Genomic DNA, 19,565 nt, shown 5'->3' with positions numbered 1-19,565 from the left:
ATCCCTTTGGCTTGTGGTCAAAATGAAGGTCCAGAATAACAGTTGAGTGGTCTGATACCGTTATCGGTGAATACTGGGTGGAGGAAATTGATGGGATAAATGCCCTGTCTACTATTAGGTAATCTATACGCGAGTATGTACGGTGCACATGTGAGAAGAAAGAGTATTGTCTAGTAGAGGGGTATGAGAGCCTCCAGGGGTCAACATAGCCATACCGGTCCATGAAGGCGGAAAGAGTTGCTGCCATTTTCGAGAGCGGGACAGGTTTCGGATTAGATCTGTCTAGTACCGGATCCATGACGCAGTTCATATCCCCTCCCAGCACCAGTAAAGTAAAGCGTGCCCGAGACAATAACATAACGGCCATTCGAGTCTGTAATTATAGTATCGGGTACAAAGTCAATCCTAGATCTTAACAATATTGCTGTACCCCTCGTTTTCAAATTAAATTTAGAGTGAAAGATCTGTCCGATCCAGGGCCTATTTAATTTCCGATGATCAGAATCACACAAGTGTGTCTCCTGCAAAAGCATTATATCGGCGTTCAAGTCTTTAAAATGCGTCATGATCTTAGTACGTTTCACCGGAACGTTTAACCCACCAGTGTTAAGTGAAACAATCCTCACTGCCTGCCCACCATTTGCCCCCTTTTTAGTCACTCCAGCCATGGCGCAGAGAACAATTGCAACGTATCAGAGACATCCTACGGTGTGAGCAGCAAATAGAGAGAAAAAGAATTAGCTGTGCAAAAACAACATACTTTACTGTAAAACAAATAATTGAAACAGTCCTCACAAATAATAAAAATATAAACAAAAGTTTCCCAAAATAAAAAACACTGGCTCTCCCACATTGTTTCATTCCTCCCACCCAGATCAATGTCCAGGAAAAATCTAGGTACCCACCTTGACCCACCCCAACTCTTCTCCCCGCCCACATCATCCCTTTCATACTTACTCTACTCATCCGCACTTCCCTTTCCATATCGAATCTCCTTTTCTTTTTATCTCGAAACCCACATCTCTAATTAAAACCCCAATAACCAAAATAATATGTCAGCCATTGTATACACTATACTATATCAGAGTATGCTCTAGGAATATCCCGTAGCTTTGCGGACATATATATACAATACAATTATAAGGCTAAGAAGTCAGACAATTTTAATTGAACTCGTCCAAAAGTGAATATAAAAATTCACTGCAGCATATGGTGCAGGCAGCTAAACTATGGTACCTGTAATATGATATGATAATATAACATATCACCACCTTCGAGATTGTAAACATTAGCCCACAGCTTAAATGACAAACAAAGAAAAACAAAAACAAAACATTGACCCAGCAGCATTAAAGGAAAAGAAAAAACAAATACGGCAGACTTAACAAAATAAAATGTCTGAGTGCACTACAGACTCAATTTACAGTCTCTGGCCCAGCATCTGAAGAGGGCCTATAATATATGTCAATCACCACGATCAGGATTGTAAACATTAGTTCGCAGCTATATAAAAATAATAATATAATACTAATAAAATAAATAAAAATGAAAAACACCGCAGCGAAACAAAAACATCAACTCAACACCATTAATAATAAAAAATAAATAAATAAAAAGGCATACTTAATAACAACATAAAGTGTCCGAGTGCACTACAAACTCCGTTTACTGTGTCTCTGGTCCAGCGTGACGTCTTCATTGTTTACCCCTCCAAGTTATGGAGTCATCCACTGTGACGCATAGACCTTTAGCCTGCTAAATATCAGCCATTTAACTCAAAAACTAGCTGGGGGCTCACCTGCTGTACATTGTCTCAGTTCAACCCAGACTCAGGGTCCATAACTCGCAGTAAAGCGGAGTAACATTAGATCTGTCCCAGGAAAAGGCTAGTCAACACAGCTAGTGCAGCCAGCCCCGCTGGAATCCGTTAACTCAATCGGCATCCGTGTCTGGTCTCTGCTGGTAGTTAGACACAAAAGTCGCTGCCTCCTCGGGCGAAGCTAGCCTCTTCTTAGCTCCGTTGGGTAACGTAATCTGCAAGCGGGCCGGGAATAGGAGAGATGGTTTGAGGCCCCGGTTGTATAGCGTTGACATGACGTCACGGTACTTAGCACGTTGCTCAAGGACCTCCGGTGTGTAATCTTCATAAATGTGTACCGGCGACCCTCGGTATTGTAGATCGCCTCGTCTCTTGCGGGCCTCACGTACAATCATCTCCTTTATCTGGTACCGATGGAGTCGAATAATTACCGGCCGCGGCCGCGACCCCGGTTGTGGCTTAGCAGTAAGCGCACGGTGCGCTCGGTCCAGTTCAGGCTGTGATGAAAGGGTCTGTTGGCCGAGCAATTCGACAAGGAGTTCTGCAAAAAAGGTTGTAGGCCGCGGACCTTCGATAGATTCAGGGAGCCCGATTATCCTGATGTTGTTTCTGCGGCTGCAGCTTTCGAGATCTGATGTCTTCGCCATTAGTCTAGCGTTACTCTCGGCTAATGCCGCACACCTGTCCTCCAGAGCATGAATTCTTTGGTCCTGCAGTTCAGCTCCGGACTCCAAAGAGTCAATCCGTTGACCGTGCTCCGTCACCACAGCCTGTGTGCAGTCCAATTTCGCCTCTAAAGCCGCAAAAGTGGTTTTGAAATCGGCGGAGATGCTAGCTCTATGGTCTTCCAGTAAGCTAGCGATGCTAGCAACGCAGGTGTTGTTGCATGCGGCTGAGGCTTCACCTTCAGTGCTCTTTTTAACATTCTTCCCTAATTTTGACATCCTGCCAGCTTATATAAACTTAATGAAGCACACTATGTTGTTTCAGACTATTAGGGTTAATGAAAAAGTAAACTTTCGAAATAACTTTGTGGGAAGACGAGACCACCCTACCGTTCACATGTTCGCCTAACCGGAAGTCCCCCACTATGTAGGTTTTAAGTCCAAAATAGCTGACAAACTGGTAGCCAGTATTTAAATTTTTGCAGGCCAACGACGAGCCCTGACAGCAGTCGGTACGGACCGGCATGTTTGATCGCTTCCATTTGTGTATATACACACACACAATGTAAAACAAATTTAACAAATTTCATAAACATATTTGGCAGAAAGGATTGATAACATGTAATGACTTGTAAATATGTATGTGTATATATATTCTAATATTTATATAACTTTATTTACAAATTATATATAACTGCCCACACCCCATTTGAGAAATGCCCTTTTATGTAATAATACAGCTCTCTCTCTCTCTCTCTCAGTGCATGCTGGGAGTTTGGGGAATGTGAGCGTCTCACAGGTGAGAGGAGCGTTTCTGGGGATAGTTTTTCTTTACTATTCTCGTTTTCTTTATCTTTTTTCATTTTTTTGTTGTTGTTGTTGTTGAGTTATAGGTTTATTTCGAATTTTTTAGAATTGAGGAAAAATAGTCGCCAGGTAAAAGGTTTTTCCTCGTGGCGGAGGGCTGAGATGGAGGTCTCATCTGTGTCGCTCCGCCATGGAGTCAGGTGTATATGCCTGACGCTAGTGTGACAGTCGAGAACGTGCTTGTGGCAGGGGCGTGTCTAGAGCATTTTCAGTGGGGGGGGGGGGCCATGCTGGGGCACTGCCTCCAAACGGGGTGGTCGCCAGTGACCCCAAAAAAAAAAAGAGCTAAATTCTACAGTATATTACGTAAATCCTATTGATTTTTTATTTTTTTTTACTTGAATAAAGTTACTTGTAAACAAATGTAGTAATAAAGCACATTTTGATTCATTTAGTTTTTTGTTATCCCTGTATATATCCATTAAGTTAAATTTGAGAGCCAGTGTTTATTATTTTTTGTGTTTTCATAAAACTAACAAGTTTATAAAATATATATATTTTTTTAATAATGAGCAAAAGCAGAAACGATGTCAATTATTTTCTTTTAATAAGTAGTGTGGCCATTACAATATACAGTAGTTTTATTCACAATCTCTTTCAAATAATAATAAATAAATAGACAAAAAAATAAGTAATACAAAAAACATTTTACTAACATTGTCACTAACAAGTTTAGTGACAACATGTTACAATGTTTACATGGTGTAATTTCTGGTAAGCTACGCTTTTTTTATTATTTCAATTCAATTCAGTTATTGTGATTTGATTTAATATTGACTCATTTGGATAAATATTAGGTAGGCTATACAAGATAGGCGTTATTTTTCCTCAAGAAAAAAACAACTCACCTAATGCTGTAAACATACTGCCCTATCAGCTGGTAGTAGGCTATTATTTAAGGTTAAAAATAACTCAAATTAAATATAATGCGTTTTTTTATTATTATTATAATAACAACTTTATTTAATGATATAAGTAAAAATATAATAAATATGTAATATAGAACACATATTTAGCTAAATACTCTCTATAGCTATTTTTTTTTCTTGCCAACTATGTGCTATAGCCTATATTATGTTCATTAAATGGCTTTCCTGAGGTAAATGTGACAATTGTTCTGCTATGTTATTGACCTCTTCACGCTGATGAAAAACACAGATTTTTCTATATTATGTATGAGGAATATACATTTCGGTAAGTTGTACTGTATCTTTCAGTGTTCATTCAAGTTTTTTTACTATTAGCTATTACTATCTGTCACGTAACATTTACAAGCGCCAAAACGGTATTTATTGTTTGAATTTCGTAATAAAATTGACAGAATCTGAGAGCTGAGATTTTTGTATATCATAAGTAACCTGTTCTGTCTAGTGTGTCGGTCTCCGTGTCCTCTTTGCTTTGCGATTTTTCTGTGCGTGAGAAAATGGTTGTGTGGCGTGAGAGAGTATGAAAATTGCGTGTCTCACGGTGAATGCGTGAGAGTTGGCAGCAGCACTGTAAAAACAGTAGCAGAAATAGAGGAAAACAGTTGAAAAAGGCAGACCTCAACTAAAACAGCTGGAACTAAAACTTCTGTTTCGGTGGTGACTGGCAGCTCTTTGTTTGGTGTCTTGACTTCCCACTCTTGATTGATAAAGTAAAAGTCCAAGTCTGCGACGACCGTTGTTTATCTGGCGCTGCACTTCTTTGAAGCAAACTTCAGTAGAGTCTATAAAACTGATTGGTCGTAAAATGAACCAATCACAAGACATCTTATAGGGGGGCCACCTGGGGTGGAAGCCTTAAAACATGTGCTGTCATTTAGGCGGCAGCTGTTTATGGTTTTAGAATCGCCGGCGTTAGATATCTCGTTTCGGGTTAGACATGAAGACAAATCATGATCTATGCGAACACCAATCATTTGAAATGCTTCAAGTGTGGTAATATCGGACATAAAAAAATGGAATGCCCGCAGAAAACACAAGTTGAAGACGATATCAACAAAACACATGAAAGTGAACAGGCGGTCGATGGTGAAGTAGGCCTAGTAGAGAATGTGGATAAAAGTAAAGTCAAGTCATCTTCATTTATATAGTGCTTTTAACAATGTAGATTTTGTCACTTCGGGGTAGGTACGCGAAACAAATTTTCCCGACAACGCTTTATCTGAAGAGTGGTAAAGGGATCCTCCATAGGGAGAGACTAGTTGGCACTTCATCGCTGCGTTGTCATCGGGTCCAGGCGAAGGTCCTCGTCAGGTCTGGATCCGGCAGGCTGCGGGAAAACCTCGGGATAAACAAAGACACTAAAATTAGCGTAGATGCCATTCTCCTTATGATGTAACGAGTACATCAGGATTTATGGGAAGTGTTCCCGGTTCCGGCTGATCTAATCTATGCAGCCTAACATTGAATTATAGAAGTCTATAATGTGTTATGTGTATGCTAGGTCAAAGAGATGTGTTTTTAGTCCAGCTTTGAACTGACAGAGTGTGTCTGCTTCCCGGACAATGTTAGGAAGACTGTTCCAAAGTTTTGGTGCTAAATAGGAAAAGGATCTACCGCCAGCAGCTGATTTTGATATTCTAGGTATTATCAACTGGCCGGAATTTGAGATCGCAATAGACGTGAAGGACTATAATGCGTTAAGAGCTCGCTCAAGTACTGCGGAGCTAAACCATTTAGTGCTTTGTAAGTAATCAGCAAGATTAAAAAATGTATACGATGTTTAATAGGGAGCCAGTGCATTGTTGACAAAACTGGGCTAATATGGTCATACTTTCTGGTTCTGGTAAGAACTCGAGCTGCTGCGTTTTGGACCAGCTGTAATTTGTTTATTAAGCGTGCAGGGCAATCACCCAGTAGAGCATTACAATAATAAAGAAATAAAGAAACAGAGACAGGTAATGAAACCGACAAAGAACAGAGTGAATCGAATACTCGTGAACAAAATTAATCTACTGAAAATATAGGCCAGAAGGAATCGGGTGAAAAGAACTCAAGGGGAAAAAAAAGGAAAAAAATTATAATTGTGATGGAGGAAAAAAAAGAGGAATTTTGAAGAAGCAGGGACAAGTGATGCCAAAAAATCTCATCTTGAAAGTTCGGATACATACTGTTGAGAATATACCTCTGTCTCAGCTCTCTGAAAGCACTGATGTGACTGAAGACATGACTGATGATGATTGTCTTTCTGAAATCTCAGATATTCCCTCATACTATGATGAGGATCAGTTGTATACTGTAAAAGAGATTAACGATTTCCTTGGTGAAACAATTTGGAAGAAAAGCTGAAGTAAAGGAATTTTTTCCTGATGTGAAAAAAGTTTTTGGCTTCAGTGATCAAGATACAAAAGACTGCCGGTTATGAATTAAGTTGAAGAAAGAGATTCAGATTGGAAAAAAATGGTAACAAACCTGAGAAAAGAAAAAGTTCTTAAATTCTTTATAGTTTAGTTATGAAAGAAGCACAAGTGGTGAACTATCTGTCCCTTTTTGTCTTGTCCTCTTTTTCTGTCCTCTTTTTTCATGGACAGCCTTAGAATAGGATCCATAAATATCAATGGGGGAAGAGATTACAGGAAAAGAGCATGTTTAAATGAATATATAAAACAAGAATATGGATGCAATATTTGTACAAGAGACACATAGTGATGTGAAGAATGAAGTGGAATGGGAAATGAGATGGAGAAGTGATTTATATATGAGTCATGGTACAAATGTTAGTGGAGGAGTTGCTATTTTATTTCCAAATACGATTAATATAACCAATGTGTCTGTTGATGAAATAGAAAGAGGAAGAATTTTGGCTGTTCAAGCAAATGGTTTTGTTTCTGTTTTTATTAACATTTACGCATCAAATACTGGAGCAGAGAGGATACAAATATTTAAAAAGTTATATGAGTTTTTAAAACAAAATTGTGATGAAAATGTATGGTTGGTCTTAGTGGGTGACTGGAACTGTACAGAACATTTTACTTTAGATAGAAGTGGAGAAGAACCTCATCCCTCTTCTGCCAAATTTTTACATGATGTTATTAGTAATTCTAATTTAGTTGATGGAGACCGCAACACCCTACAGTTAAACAGTACGTGGGTAAAGGTTTCTCATGATCATATTAGTACTGCCAGATTAGACCGATTTTATGTTAATAAGAGTAAAAGTAATAGAATTTTGAAATCTACAATTTGTCCAAATGGGTTCTCTGATCATCATTTATGTATAATTGAAATAAATGTAAGAAAGTCACAAAGTCATAGCTAATATTGGCATTTTAATGCGAAATTGTTGCATGATATGCTTTTTTTGTGAAAAGTTTAATGTGTTTTGGATGGAGTGAAAAAAACAAAAAAGTAATTATGATATAGTTCAGTGGTGGGATATAGGAAAAGCACAAATTAGAATATTTTGTCAATTATATAACAAATGGTAGGATAAAAAAAACAGTTTTTGAACTAGAAAAATAGATAAAACAGACTGAAAGAGAGTTAATTGTTGGAGATGTTGTGACAGTTGGGAAGCTGAAAAAAAGAGAAGCTTTAGCCTCTTTATTTCACGAGAAAGCAAAAGGGGCTTTAATTAGAGCTCGCTTTGCATTGTTGAGAGAAATGGATGCACCAAGCTCCTCCTTTTTTTAATCTAGAGAAGAAAGAAAGAGAAAAAAAAATTGTTGCACTTGAAAGATGTAAATGGGAATGTCATTTCAGATCCAAATGAAATGAGAAATATTGCTTTGGAGTTTTATAAAGACTTATTTGGAGAAGGACAATGTGATATCGGATGCATTGAGGAGTTGCATAAAGACTTGTTGAAACTTTCTGATGAACAGAGTAAACAACTTGACTCTGGCCTTCAGCTGAAAGAACTGTCTGAAGCTGTTCGAAAACTTTCAGCTGGAAATATTGATTAAACTTGCTCATTTTGTGGTCTTTTTGAAGAAACTGCTGCCCATTTATTTTGTGAATACATTTAGGGTTGATTTACTAATGTGACCCACCGTTTTATCCTTAACGATATTATTTATTTTTATTACGAAATCCCAAAGTTGTCATCTCTTGAATATGTTGTTAATTTCTTTATTTTATATCCAAACATTTTCATCCACAAGCAAAAGTGGCTTATTGCTTTATGTTTTCCTCTTTTTCTTGTTCATCCCTCAGGCCTAGGCCTATAAATAACAAAAAATGCATTTTTTAAATGTATTATAATGAATTATTTAAGAAAATATATATTAAGATATTCAACCTTGTAGGTTCTTTTTTCCTGTGTAAAAAATATCATATTACTGTATGTATGTAAATGTTACCCTCCTCAAGTCTCGGAAGCCTGAGAGAGTAAGCTGAATGTACAACACTGGCCAGCACTGTAAAATAATAACGAGACGCTGTAAAACTGGAGTACTGGCTGCAGTCTTCGACAATATTTAATTGACTCCGTTCATTTCAATGCATTAACAACATTAACATATTTCAATAGAGATTTTATACATTTTAATCAAGGCTTTTCAGAGATACATTCTCCTTTTACAGGGTTTTCAACCGAATATCATGTATTTCACATCACAATAACATTCACGAGACATTACTCTAATTTTTGAACTGTCACAAATGAATATTGCATTTTGCTTCAAGCAATCCTCGTGTTTTACATGTACGTCGCCATTTTGGCTCTAACTCACTCATGTTTCAACCCAGTCTCACGGCAGTTCGTGACATAGTCACGAAATTTAATCTATTGATTTCCCCATTTTTTCGTGTCACTCTGCACGACTTTCAATCTAATGTATTTCAATGGGACGTATTTTTCGTGCCTGCACCACGTTTTTCTTTCGAGAGCACAGTATTGTTTTTTCTCAATTGTTATTCATTTTGCAAACTTTAAGAGCTACATTACTCAACATTTAATCAAGAGATTTTAATCCTCGTTTTTATTGCTTTATATTCGGTAGGTTACTCAACATGAATCTATTGATTCGTGTCTATGGGCACGAATTTGCTTCTTTTTTTTCGTGTCACTCTGCACGACTTTCAATCTAATGTATTTCAATGGGGCGTAGATATGCACCACGTCTTTCTTTCGAGAGCACACTATTGTTTTTTCTCAAATGTTAGGCTATTCCCTTTGCAAACTTTAAGGGCTACATTACTCAAGATTTAATCAGGAGATTTTAATCCTTGTTGTATTGCTTTATATTCGGTAGGCTACTCAACACGAATTGATTCGTGTCTATGAGCACGAATTTCCTTCTTTTTTTCGTGCCACACAACACGACTTCCAATCTAATGTATTTCAATGGGACGTATTTTTCGTGCCTGCACCACGTCTTTCTTTGCAACATCGTCTCACCCCTATTCGTCACATAGGCTATGCCGTCTGGTCATTTCCCCCTCACGTCCAAAGCCGACGTTGAGGGTACCCCCCTATTCGTCACTTGACAACGGAGAGGGTCGTCCGATAGATTTGAGTGCAAATCCCTCATCTTTGAATTTTTCCTCTCTTTTTTATATAATTTTGGGCTACATTAAAATTACATAATTACAGGACGGTATATTTTCTATATGCTTAAAACATGCCTTAATTTATTGTGGGATATTTTATAATTGTCGATGGTATTTCAATTTGCAATGGCTTATAGTGAGCCTACTTTGCTTTTTTTTTTTTTTTGCAAAAAAGAAAAGAAAAAAAGAATAGCCTACTTTTATAGAACTTTCATCTCAATACTGATTATGAAGTTGTAATAAATTAATTATATAGCCTACTGCAGAAATGTTTAAATTACTTTATATGGACATATCCTTTGGCAAAGAGATGGATGCATTCTGGGAAGTGATATGTGTTTAAATGTAATGGCTACATACTCGTGTTTCCTTCACTTGGACATTTATGCTGACCCCTTTAAAATGTTTAGCACGGATATAAAATATTAAGACTGTACTTTTTAATTATGATTGATATTTTGGCGCAATTTTGTGCAACACGTCACTGTGTGTGTGACCATCGCAGAAACCATTGCCCAGCGCGATTCCACCACGGTAAGTCGCTTACAACAGCCTAATAAGCAAGATGAATTCATAAGCATTATTTACACGTCCAAAATTAATAAAATTACGAGTTTATAAAAAAAAAAAACATGTTCTAAGCCTAGATATAGGTTCTAGATGTATATATGTATATATAGGTATATAAAAAAAAACATGTTGATATATATATATATATATATATATATATATATATATATATATATATATATATATATATCAACATTTTTTTTTTTTTTTTTTGACGTGTAAATGCTTATTGAGAATTTATTGGGGGAATAGTAACTTTAATTGGGGACATCTAGATGATGTAATTTTCTCTCGATCATCGTGGTTCACACACAACGTCACTGTAATGTGTCGTAATAATATTATCACTTGATCTAACGTTATAACGTTACTGCACATAACGCTGCCTTTATATCTGGGATGGCGAACCCTAGACACATACACGCCATTAAAAAAAAAAATGTTACGCGACTTTTAACAGTAGCACAGGAAATAGGAACAACGTGAATCTGTATTTATTTATCCTAAGAATTTACAAGAAAATGGGAATCACTCACTATTAGAGTACACTTTTTAAATCTTATATCAACATAACACTACATAATTAACATTTTATGTTGTTCTCCCTGCAGATCCTGTCAAACATCACCTGTCGAACCTATCCGAACCTGATTTTCAAAACCCAAAGGCACTTTTTAAGAGCCAACCTCTATCTCTTCATTATTTTCTATATCTTACATCCTCTCTGTTACTCTCTTTCATCCTCAATCTTTATCTATCTCACAGTCTTTATCTATTGCTCTTTCTTTCCTCCCTGTCTGTCTTTGTCTACTTGTCTGTCTTACCCATCTTTGTCAGTCTGTCTGTTTGTATCTGACTGTCTGTTTGTATCTGTCTGTCTGTCTGTCTGTCTGTCTGTCTGTCTGTATCTGACTGTCTGCAGAGATGGGCATAAATACATGGAAATGTATTTAAAATACAAGTACAAAATACTGTGGGGAAAAATGTATTTAAATACAAATACAGTATTTTGTATTTTGAAAATACACAAAATACTTGTGAAATTGGCCATCCAGTGCAGGGATAGGTCACAGTGAATGAAGAAACTACATAGGCCTACTGACTTATCATTCCTAACCTCATCTCTGCCCTCTCTTTCTTTCTTTCTTTCTTTCTTTCTTTCTTTCTTTCTTTCTTTCTTTCTTTCTTTCTTTCTTTCTTTCTTTCTTTCTTTCTTTCTTTCTTTCTTTCTTTCTTTCTTTCTTTCTTTCTTTCTTTCTTTCTTTCTTTCTTTCTTTCTTTCTTTCTTTCTTTCTTTCTTTCTTTCTTTCTTTCTTTCTTTCTTTCTTTCTTTCTTTCTTTCTTTCAATTACAAATAAACTTATGCAAAATAGCAGCCATTTATATACTTATTTCTGGTTACAATGTAGTCTATTACTTGTGGTGAACACTATTAAAAAATTCATACTGTATGTAAAACTGTGGGAACCTTTTCTGCTAATTAGCAAAGAATATGGATGGGCGATATGACCAGGGCCGGCGCAAGCCATTTGGGTGCCCTAAGCACAAATGCTTGGGGGTGCCCCCCCCCCCACCACCCACCAAGGGAATAACAACCATTCAGAATTTCTTAGTTAGGTTCTCTTTACTTCCAAAATAACTGCTGCAAATAAATAATTTTACATTAACAATGGCACCAAACATGAAAAGAAATAAATAATATAAAGGTTAAAATTATAAATACCAAATACCACCACAATTACTAAAAACACAGATTTGGAACTGAACAATGTAAACACAGAAAGTTAAAAGTGCAAAGGTCAGGCACAATATAATAATTCTGTACATAATTTGACAACTCTGTGAATATGAAAATATACAAACACTGAGATTGTGGGGGGGTTTTTTCTTCTAATTGCAGTTTCAAAGTAAAAAAAAAAAAAAAAAAAGAAGATTTTAGCCATGCAGGGCTAAAGCCCCGGATCTTTTGCACTACTATAGCGACGCCCCTGGACATGCATACGCATAGGCGTAATTTGCGGGTAGGACATGTTCCCACCACTTTTGAAACATCTCGCGGCACGAATGTACCAATACAAACAAACAAAACATCTCCAGTTAACCAGCAGAGCATTCATTTCATTCGTTTTTTAAATAAGAGTCGATCTAGCGCTGAAATGTGTTGTTTTTTTAAATCAACTGATCAAAGTGCTCGTTGCCGAGCGATCAGTGGCGCGGATACTATGTTTGTTTCTGGCTCGCGCACAGCCTTCACTCAGACGCGCGTTTCAATCCGTTGTGGAGAGACTCTCTATTCGCTCCGGTACAATTAGAAAACAAAAAGCACAAAAAGTGTCCCTGCCTGATATACAACCACTAAAAAACATAATCGGTTTTGATGAGAAAAAAAAAAAAAAAAACTATATGAGTGCGGATTAGAACTCAAAACCTCTGACACGCTTGGCAAAAATTCTACCACTGGACCACTTAAATACACACATAATTTTTGTCGGATCAACATATAATAGGCCTCATTGAACGACCACTTAAACCCAATATTAACATGCTTTAGACATATTTTATTTGTTATTTATACTAGTACCCTATTGTGATGATTTTTCACGACCCAGATTTTTTGGTGCCCCCCCAAGCACTTGGTGCCCTACGCGCAGTGCGTGATGTGCGTGTGCGGAGCGCCGGCCCTGGATATGACCAAAATCTCAATTTTACTTCACTGTAACAATATCATGGTTTCACAATTCTCCATATCAGTTTTGATTCCACAGCATAGACTGAATTTCAAACTCTTTTGATTTTTTTTAAATAAATAATTAATCAGAGCGTCATCTCACATTCCCTTTAAGAGCAGGCGCGCTTGTTCCATGGCGGATTTGCTATTATAACGGCGGATTTGCTAGACGCACGCCAGGAGCGGTTCACAGCCGAGGAGAGCGACGTTCTCGTCAGGGCCGTAAAACACAGAGAAGTGACATTGGGGATGGAGAAACACACCCAGATTAGCTTCGGTTAAACAGGCGTATGATAATTTGGGTAAATGTGTAAGCTAGATTTATGCCTATTTTTTCACATCTTCATGGACACAACAATGATTTCCCCTGAAGTCCACTGAGCGCGTAGCCTGGGTTTCCCGATGCTGCCTTGCTCGCAGCGCGATTTTATTCACGCTGCAAGGCAGCCTGGACACCATGGACCAGATTTTCCCCTGAAAAGGGGAACCAATCACAGAACGGGGAGGGAGCAGCAAGACGATGACGACACCGAAGCAGTTTGTTTATATCTATGGATCCAACATGGCATCAGACTCGACGTTACCTCTACCCTCATGTTTATCTTGCACAAACGGTAATATTCGCTAAACGCCATCGTGTACAAATAAATCTTTGACCCATCGTCTTTTTCCTCGTCGAATTTCTGTCACTCTACATATGTCATCTGGTATAATTGAAACGATTGGCTATGAGCTACGTACAGGCGCATTTGATAGACATTCATAGCGCCCAATAAACGGCTCTGGGCATTCGTAAACCACGCCTCAAATACGAGAAAATGAACATGTGGTTCCCAGACCAAGTCTCAAATGAGACTTGGTCTGACGTTAGCCAGGCTACTGAGCGCGGGTGCAAAATAGGAATGATACATGCATCGGTGTACAAAGTCAATTGTGCTGGGTGCAAGATGGGGCCCGTAGTGTCATATCACCCAGCCCTAACATGCAGTAATGCTTTAAACACATTTGACAAGCTAGTTGATCAAAATAAACAACCGGTCAAGACTGATTGGCTTACGCTATTTTCCCACTTGTCTCTGCTCTTTTATTCTTTCACGTTAACTGAAGTGAATAATGCACTATTTTACCTAGGGGTGTCAAAATTAATCGTTTCTACGATGCATCGCGATGCAGACAAGGACGATTCGGTATCGGTTCAGTAATAGACCATAACCGGTTATAATGTACTGACGCTTTTCTTACGTCATTTGTCGGGTACGTGCTTTGTTGCGGTAGCATACAATGGCAGAGGGAGGTGAGACGCGAGTGAGAGAAAATTAAAAATGCTCCAACTACTTTAAAAGCCAACATCTGGCCACATTTCGGCTTTTATGAACAACGTGGTAAGCACAACCTGCAGAAGACACGCGCTGTGTGCGCTCATGTCACGCACAAATAGAATATGCAGGAGGTAATACCACTAACTTGATAAACCACGTTAGCCGTTTTCACCCCGAGCTGTTATCGCCCGGCAGAGTCTGACTGCTTAGAGTAAGTGGATGAGCTCCGTAACCCGAATCCGCAGCCAAAAACAAATCACCCACCCGCCCCAATAACTTTCTCTGATTTAAGTATCCGCACCCGATGGTCAAATTACAATTATTCTGTGTTGTTACGCGTGATTATAAATGGATGATCATCACTTTCAACAGCGGACTCGGCGACGGTTGATGCGCGCATCTTTAATGGTAACATAATACACTGCTTAATGAGCGCTGCTTTTAAATGAACATTTCTTTAAAACAAAATTTATTTGACAGATTTTCCTTTTCTTAGTGTCATAAACAAGCTTTAATCCCTTGAAACTTAAACTGGAATGTCACTTTTTCTGTCACTGCAACTTCCCGAACAAGCGAGCACATGCGGTGCATCGTGATGCATCGTGATATCGAATTGAACCGGATCGATGACATAATAATCATAATCGAACCGAACCGTGAGACCAGTGTCGGTTCACACCCCTAATTTTAACTTTAATCAACAAGTAGAATTGATCATGACATTCTCACCTTATTCCAAAAAAATAAATTAAAAAAATCACTGATCTAATGCTGAGCTAGTGAATGTCTGAACTAGTTGATGCACAAAATCAATACCCTGATAAAGAGGTTGACTGGCAAAAAGTATTTTATGTATTTTGAAAATACAAAAATACTCATCTTAAATGTATTTAAATACAAATTACATTTGATTTTTTCCAAAGGCTTTAAAATACAAAATAGTATTTTGTATTTCAAATACGTATTTTAAATACATGTATCTGAAATACTGCCCATCCCTGACTGTCTGTTTGTATCTGTCTGTCTGTCTGTATCTGACTGCATTGCAATGGCCACCAAGCATAAACTTGATTCAAAGGATCCCCACTACCAAGAGGGGAGACGCATGGCTCTGGAGCTGAAACATGAACACATTCTAGCTGAAGCCAAGGTTAGAGTTTTTGTACACCTCAATCATTTTATAACAAACATAACAAATTAAAGTAAAATGTGATGAGGAATATGTAAGAATGATGAGTGCAGAAGATTTAATACAGGTATATTGCATGATGCATCCTGCCATGCTCTGTGACATGTGTTAATAAGGGAATATTATAATAATAATAATAATAATAGTATATGCAGTTCCATCCCTCTGAGTTACAGATACTTGGAGAATCTATTCCAAGGCTCATTTAAGCTGTTCAACACCTTACTAACACCCTATGTTGTGTTTTCCTTTCACAAGTTACCTGCCTTTTGGTTACCTTACTTTTATCAACATCAGTCTTACAAGAAATATTCACTCCAATACACAGAGAGCAGCTGATGAGAGGAAACGTATACGAGACCCTCCACACACCTCTAAAAGGGACTCTGTAGGACGTGGTAAGCCGAGGGGGAGGCGAGGAGGGCGACGCCAAGCCTCCGCCACAGGTTATATCTGAATTATTTGACATTTGTAGGAATTTACTATGACAATGTTGGACCAACTCAAATTAGAACACTGTAATTGTTTATTGAGAGTTTAAAATATTCAAATATCTAAAAAGACATTAAAAAGTAGATAAACCTTTCAGTGACGCTATTGTAGAAGATATTTCCAAGAACTTAACAAAAAAATGTCTGATTTCATAAATTGTTTAGTATATAGTTTGAAAAGAAGAACAAGAATAGAGTGTGATAGCCTAACTTTTTTCTTATTCTTCTATGTGCTGTTTTACAGCCACATACCCCACGGTTGAGTGCTCCCTGTCATCCAGTGTGGAGGTTCCACTTACTGCAACCTCAACAAAACTAAATCCTCAAAATGTAAATGTAATTTGGTAATTCACAGTGATGAATTTATGCATGTACAGTATAAAAAAAGTGTTCATTCTAATACTGATCAGTTGACTTTTAATTGTTCCTTATCTAAATTACCCCCTACTGCTTTATTTTTGGATTTTCTTTACAGAAAAAAAATATGGAGAGGCTCTCTGATATTTTGGCGTCATGTCCTCCTGCTGCTCAGCCTCAAAGTAGCTCTGCATCATCATGGTCTTTTCGGCAGCAGAAAGCCTCAGAGCGCTGGAAGGAAGCAAGACCATACCACCTAAAATGCCTTATTTCAAAAGAGGCTGTTGGTCATCCCCTGTGTTGCCTTTGCAACGAGCCTGCTGTTATTAGGTTGGTTTTCATTAATACCAAACTTCAATTACCCAGGGTGGGTTTGCTGAGTGCCCTGCTTCATAGGCTAAGATACATGTCTTTTGGGATGGGAGAAGACTTAGATACCCAGATAAAAAACACATTAATGAGAAAAGTAAATCTAGGACCTTCTTACTGTGAGGTGACAATGCTAAACACTGAGCCACTATGCAATCCTTTACAATAAAATCGAACCTAGTAAAAGTGAAATAGCTTAAATAGAGTGTACAGTACTTTATATAAGTTATTCACCTGAAATAATGTATTATATTATAATATTGTTTTATTTTCTCCTTAGGTGCAGAGAGTGTCTTCCTGAGGAGTGGTTCTGTGGGGACTGTGATGTATTGCATCACAAAAAACATCCACTCCACAACAGGGAATGCGTTTGCCAACTGTGAAGGTGCCAGACTGCTCCTGTGGAGGCACAAACTTCACTGTGTTACCAGGCAAACCAGTGATTTTAATTACCATCAATGGTAAAAAAAATAAAAAATAAAAAAAATATATATATATATATTAGTGGTGGGCCGTTATCGGCGTTAACGTGCTGCGTTAACGCGAGACTCTTATCGCGCGATAAAAAAAATATCGCCGTTAATCTATTCTCCAAATTGGGTTGGGAGATGGCTCTATACTACACAAGCTATGATGACGCAATCTACCCGCGGCCGCGAGGTAAACCCGGCTGCAACGCGTATTCGTCGTCATCTTAAGTAAACACAGCTGAAAGTGAAAGCTGGTGAAAAAGATCGGTGCAACATCCATTATTTGGACTTGGTACGGGTTTAAGCCGTCAGACGAGTGTTTTTAGATGCTTCACAGGAATTTATTTACAGTTCTGCTTTATAGAGTATACTGAACTAAGGCATGTATGTTACATATTGAGTGTTGTAATATTAATTTAGTTCCCCCCAAAATGTTACACACTGGACAATTTGTTTCCCATGTCAGTCTACATTATAATATTCACATACTTCAATAACTGCAGCTTTGCTTTTCAATTTTTTGGTGCTATAATTTTTTTCTTGTTGAAGAGTTCTGTCAAAAACCTCTGCCTCTGTACTTCATGTCTTTCTAGACAGCAGCGAGTTTCGCCATCGCCTTCGAAGGAAGCTGGCAGAAGACAAAAAACTCATTCTTCAGGAGATACAGTAACAGAAATACAATGATCTTGTACTAGAATCGGCAACAACCATTGACGTAGCTGTGGTGGAGCATTCCCTAATTGGAGAGAGTACTGTGTCTCAAATATGGCCGTGGGAGGTTCATGGCAGTGGTATGTCTGTTTTTAGATGCTTCACAGGAATTTATTTACAGTTCTGCTTTATAGAGTATACTGAACTAAGGCATGCATGTTACATATTGAGTGTTGTAATATTAATTTAATTTAGTTTAATTTAGTTCCCCCCAAAATGTTACACACTGGACAATTTGTTTCCCATGTCAGTCTACATTATAATATTCACATACTTCAATAACTGCAGCTTTGCTTTTCAATTTTTTGGTGCTATAATTTTTTTTCTTGTTGAAGAGTTCTGTCAAAAACCTATGCCTCTGTACTTCATGTCTTTCTAGACAGCAGCGAGTTTCGCCATCGCCTTCGAAGGAAGCTGGCAGAAGACAAAAAACTCATTCTTCAGGAGATACAGTAACAGAAATACAATGATCTTGTACTAGAATCGGCAACAACCATTGACGTAGCTGTGGTGGAGCATTCCCTAATTGGAGAGAGTACTGTGTCTCAAATATGGCCGTGGGAGGTTCATGGCAGTGGTATGTCTGTTTTTAGATGCTTCACAGGAATTTATATACAGTTCTGCTTTATAGAGTATACTGAACTAAGGCATGCATGTTACATATTGAGTGTTGTAATATTAATTTAGTTCCCCCCAAAATGTTACACACTGGACAATTTGTTTCCCATGTCAGTCTACATTATAATATTCACATACTTCAATAACTGCAGCTTTGCTTTTCAATTTTTTGGTGCTATAATTTTTTTCTTGTTGAAGAGTTCTGTCAAAAACCTCTGCCTCTGTACTTCATGTCTTTCTAGACAGCAGCGAGTTTCGCCATCGCCTTCGAAGGAAGCTGGCAGAAGACAAAAAACTCATTCTTCAGGAGATACAGTAACAGAAATACAATGATCTTGTACTAGAATCGGCAACAACCATTGACGTAGCTGTGGTGGAGCATTCCCTAATTGGAGAGAGTACTGTGTCTCAAATATGGCCGTGGGAGGTTCATGGCAGTGGTATGTCTGTTTTTAGATGCTTCACAGGAATTTATATACAGTTCTGCTTTATAGAGTATACTGAACTAAGGCATGCATGTTACATATTGAGTGTTGTAATATTAATTTAGTTCCCCCCAAAATGTTACACACTGGACAATTTGTTTCCCATGTCAGTCTACATTATAATATTCACATACTTCAATAACTGCAGCTTTGCTTTTCAATTTTTTGGTGCTATAATTTTTTTCTTGTTGAAGAGTTCTGTCAAAAACCTCTGCCTCTGTACTTCATGTCTTTCTAGACAGCAGCGAGTTTCGCCATCGCCTTCGAAGGAAGCTGGCAGAAGACAAAAAACTCATTCTTCAGGAGATACAGTAACAGAAATACAATGATCTTGTACTAGAATCGGCAACAACCATTGACGTAGCTGTGGTGGAGCATTCCCTAATTGGAGAGAGTACTGTGTCTCAAATATGGCCGTGGGAGGTTCATGG

At 37.9% G+C, this 19,565-nt stretch overlaps 2 protein-coding genes across 2 annotated transcripts in view; both read left to right on the top strand.

The window, feature by feature from the left end:
* LOC309481316 (uncharacterized protein) overlaps nt 1-18,121 on the top strand; it is a 72,136-nt gene extending 54,015 nt beyond the window's left edge. Inside the window, exon 6 of the mRNA XM_082146193.1 lies at nt 17,914-18,121. The gene's annotated coding sequence lies outside the window, so the exon portion shown is untranslated. The remainder of the gene's footprint in view (nt 1-17,913) is intronic.
* Nucleotides 15,466-17,295, top strand: LOC309481310 (uncharacterized protein). Its single transcript, XM_082146178.1, has 5 exons — nt 15,466-15,594; nt 15,962-16,031; nt 16,369-16,460; nt 16,600-16,811; nt 17,131-17,295. Exons 1-5 carry the CDS (start codon nt 15,493-15,495, stop codon nt 17,231-17,233), a joined length of 579 nt encoding a protein of 192 aa, XP_082002304.1. The 5' UTR covers nt 15,466-15,492; the 3' UTR covers nt 17,234-17,295.
* Nucleotides 18,122-19,565: the final 1,444 nt, after the last annotated feature.

Source organism: Leuciscus leuciscus, assembly GCF_965113295.1.
Source record: "Leuciscus leuciscus genome assembly, chromosome: 1".
NCBI classification, from domain to species: Eukaryota; Metazoa; Chordata; class Actinopteri; order Cypriniformes; family Leuciscidae; genus Leuciscus; species Leuciscus leuciscus.
Note: the sequence above shows the minus strand (reverse complement) of the source record. Positions and strands in the feature narration are given on the sequence as shown.

Coding starts and splice junctions, on each gene's coding strand:
- LOC309481310 (XM_082146178.1), top strand. CDS start 15,493: ATGGCCACCAAGCATAAACTTGATTCAAAGGATCCCCACTACCAAGAG. Junction 15,595..15,961: donor ACATTCTAGCTGAAGCCAAG/GTTAGAGTTTTT, acceptor TCCAATACACAG/AGAGCAGCTGATGAGAGGAA. Junction 16,032..16,368: donor AAGGGACTCTGTAGGACGTG/GTAAGCCGAGGG, acceptor GCTGTTTTACAG/CCACATACCCCACGGTTGAG.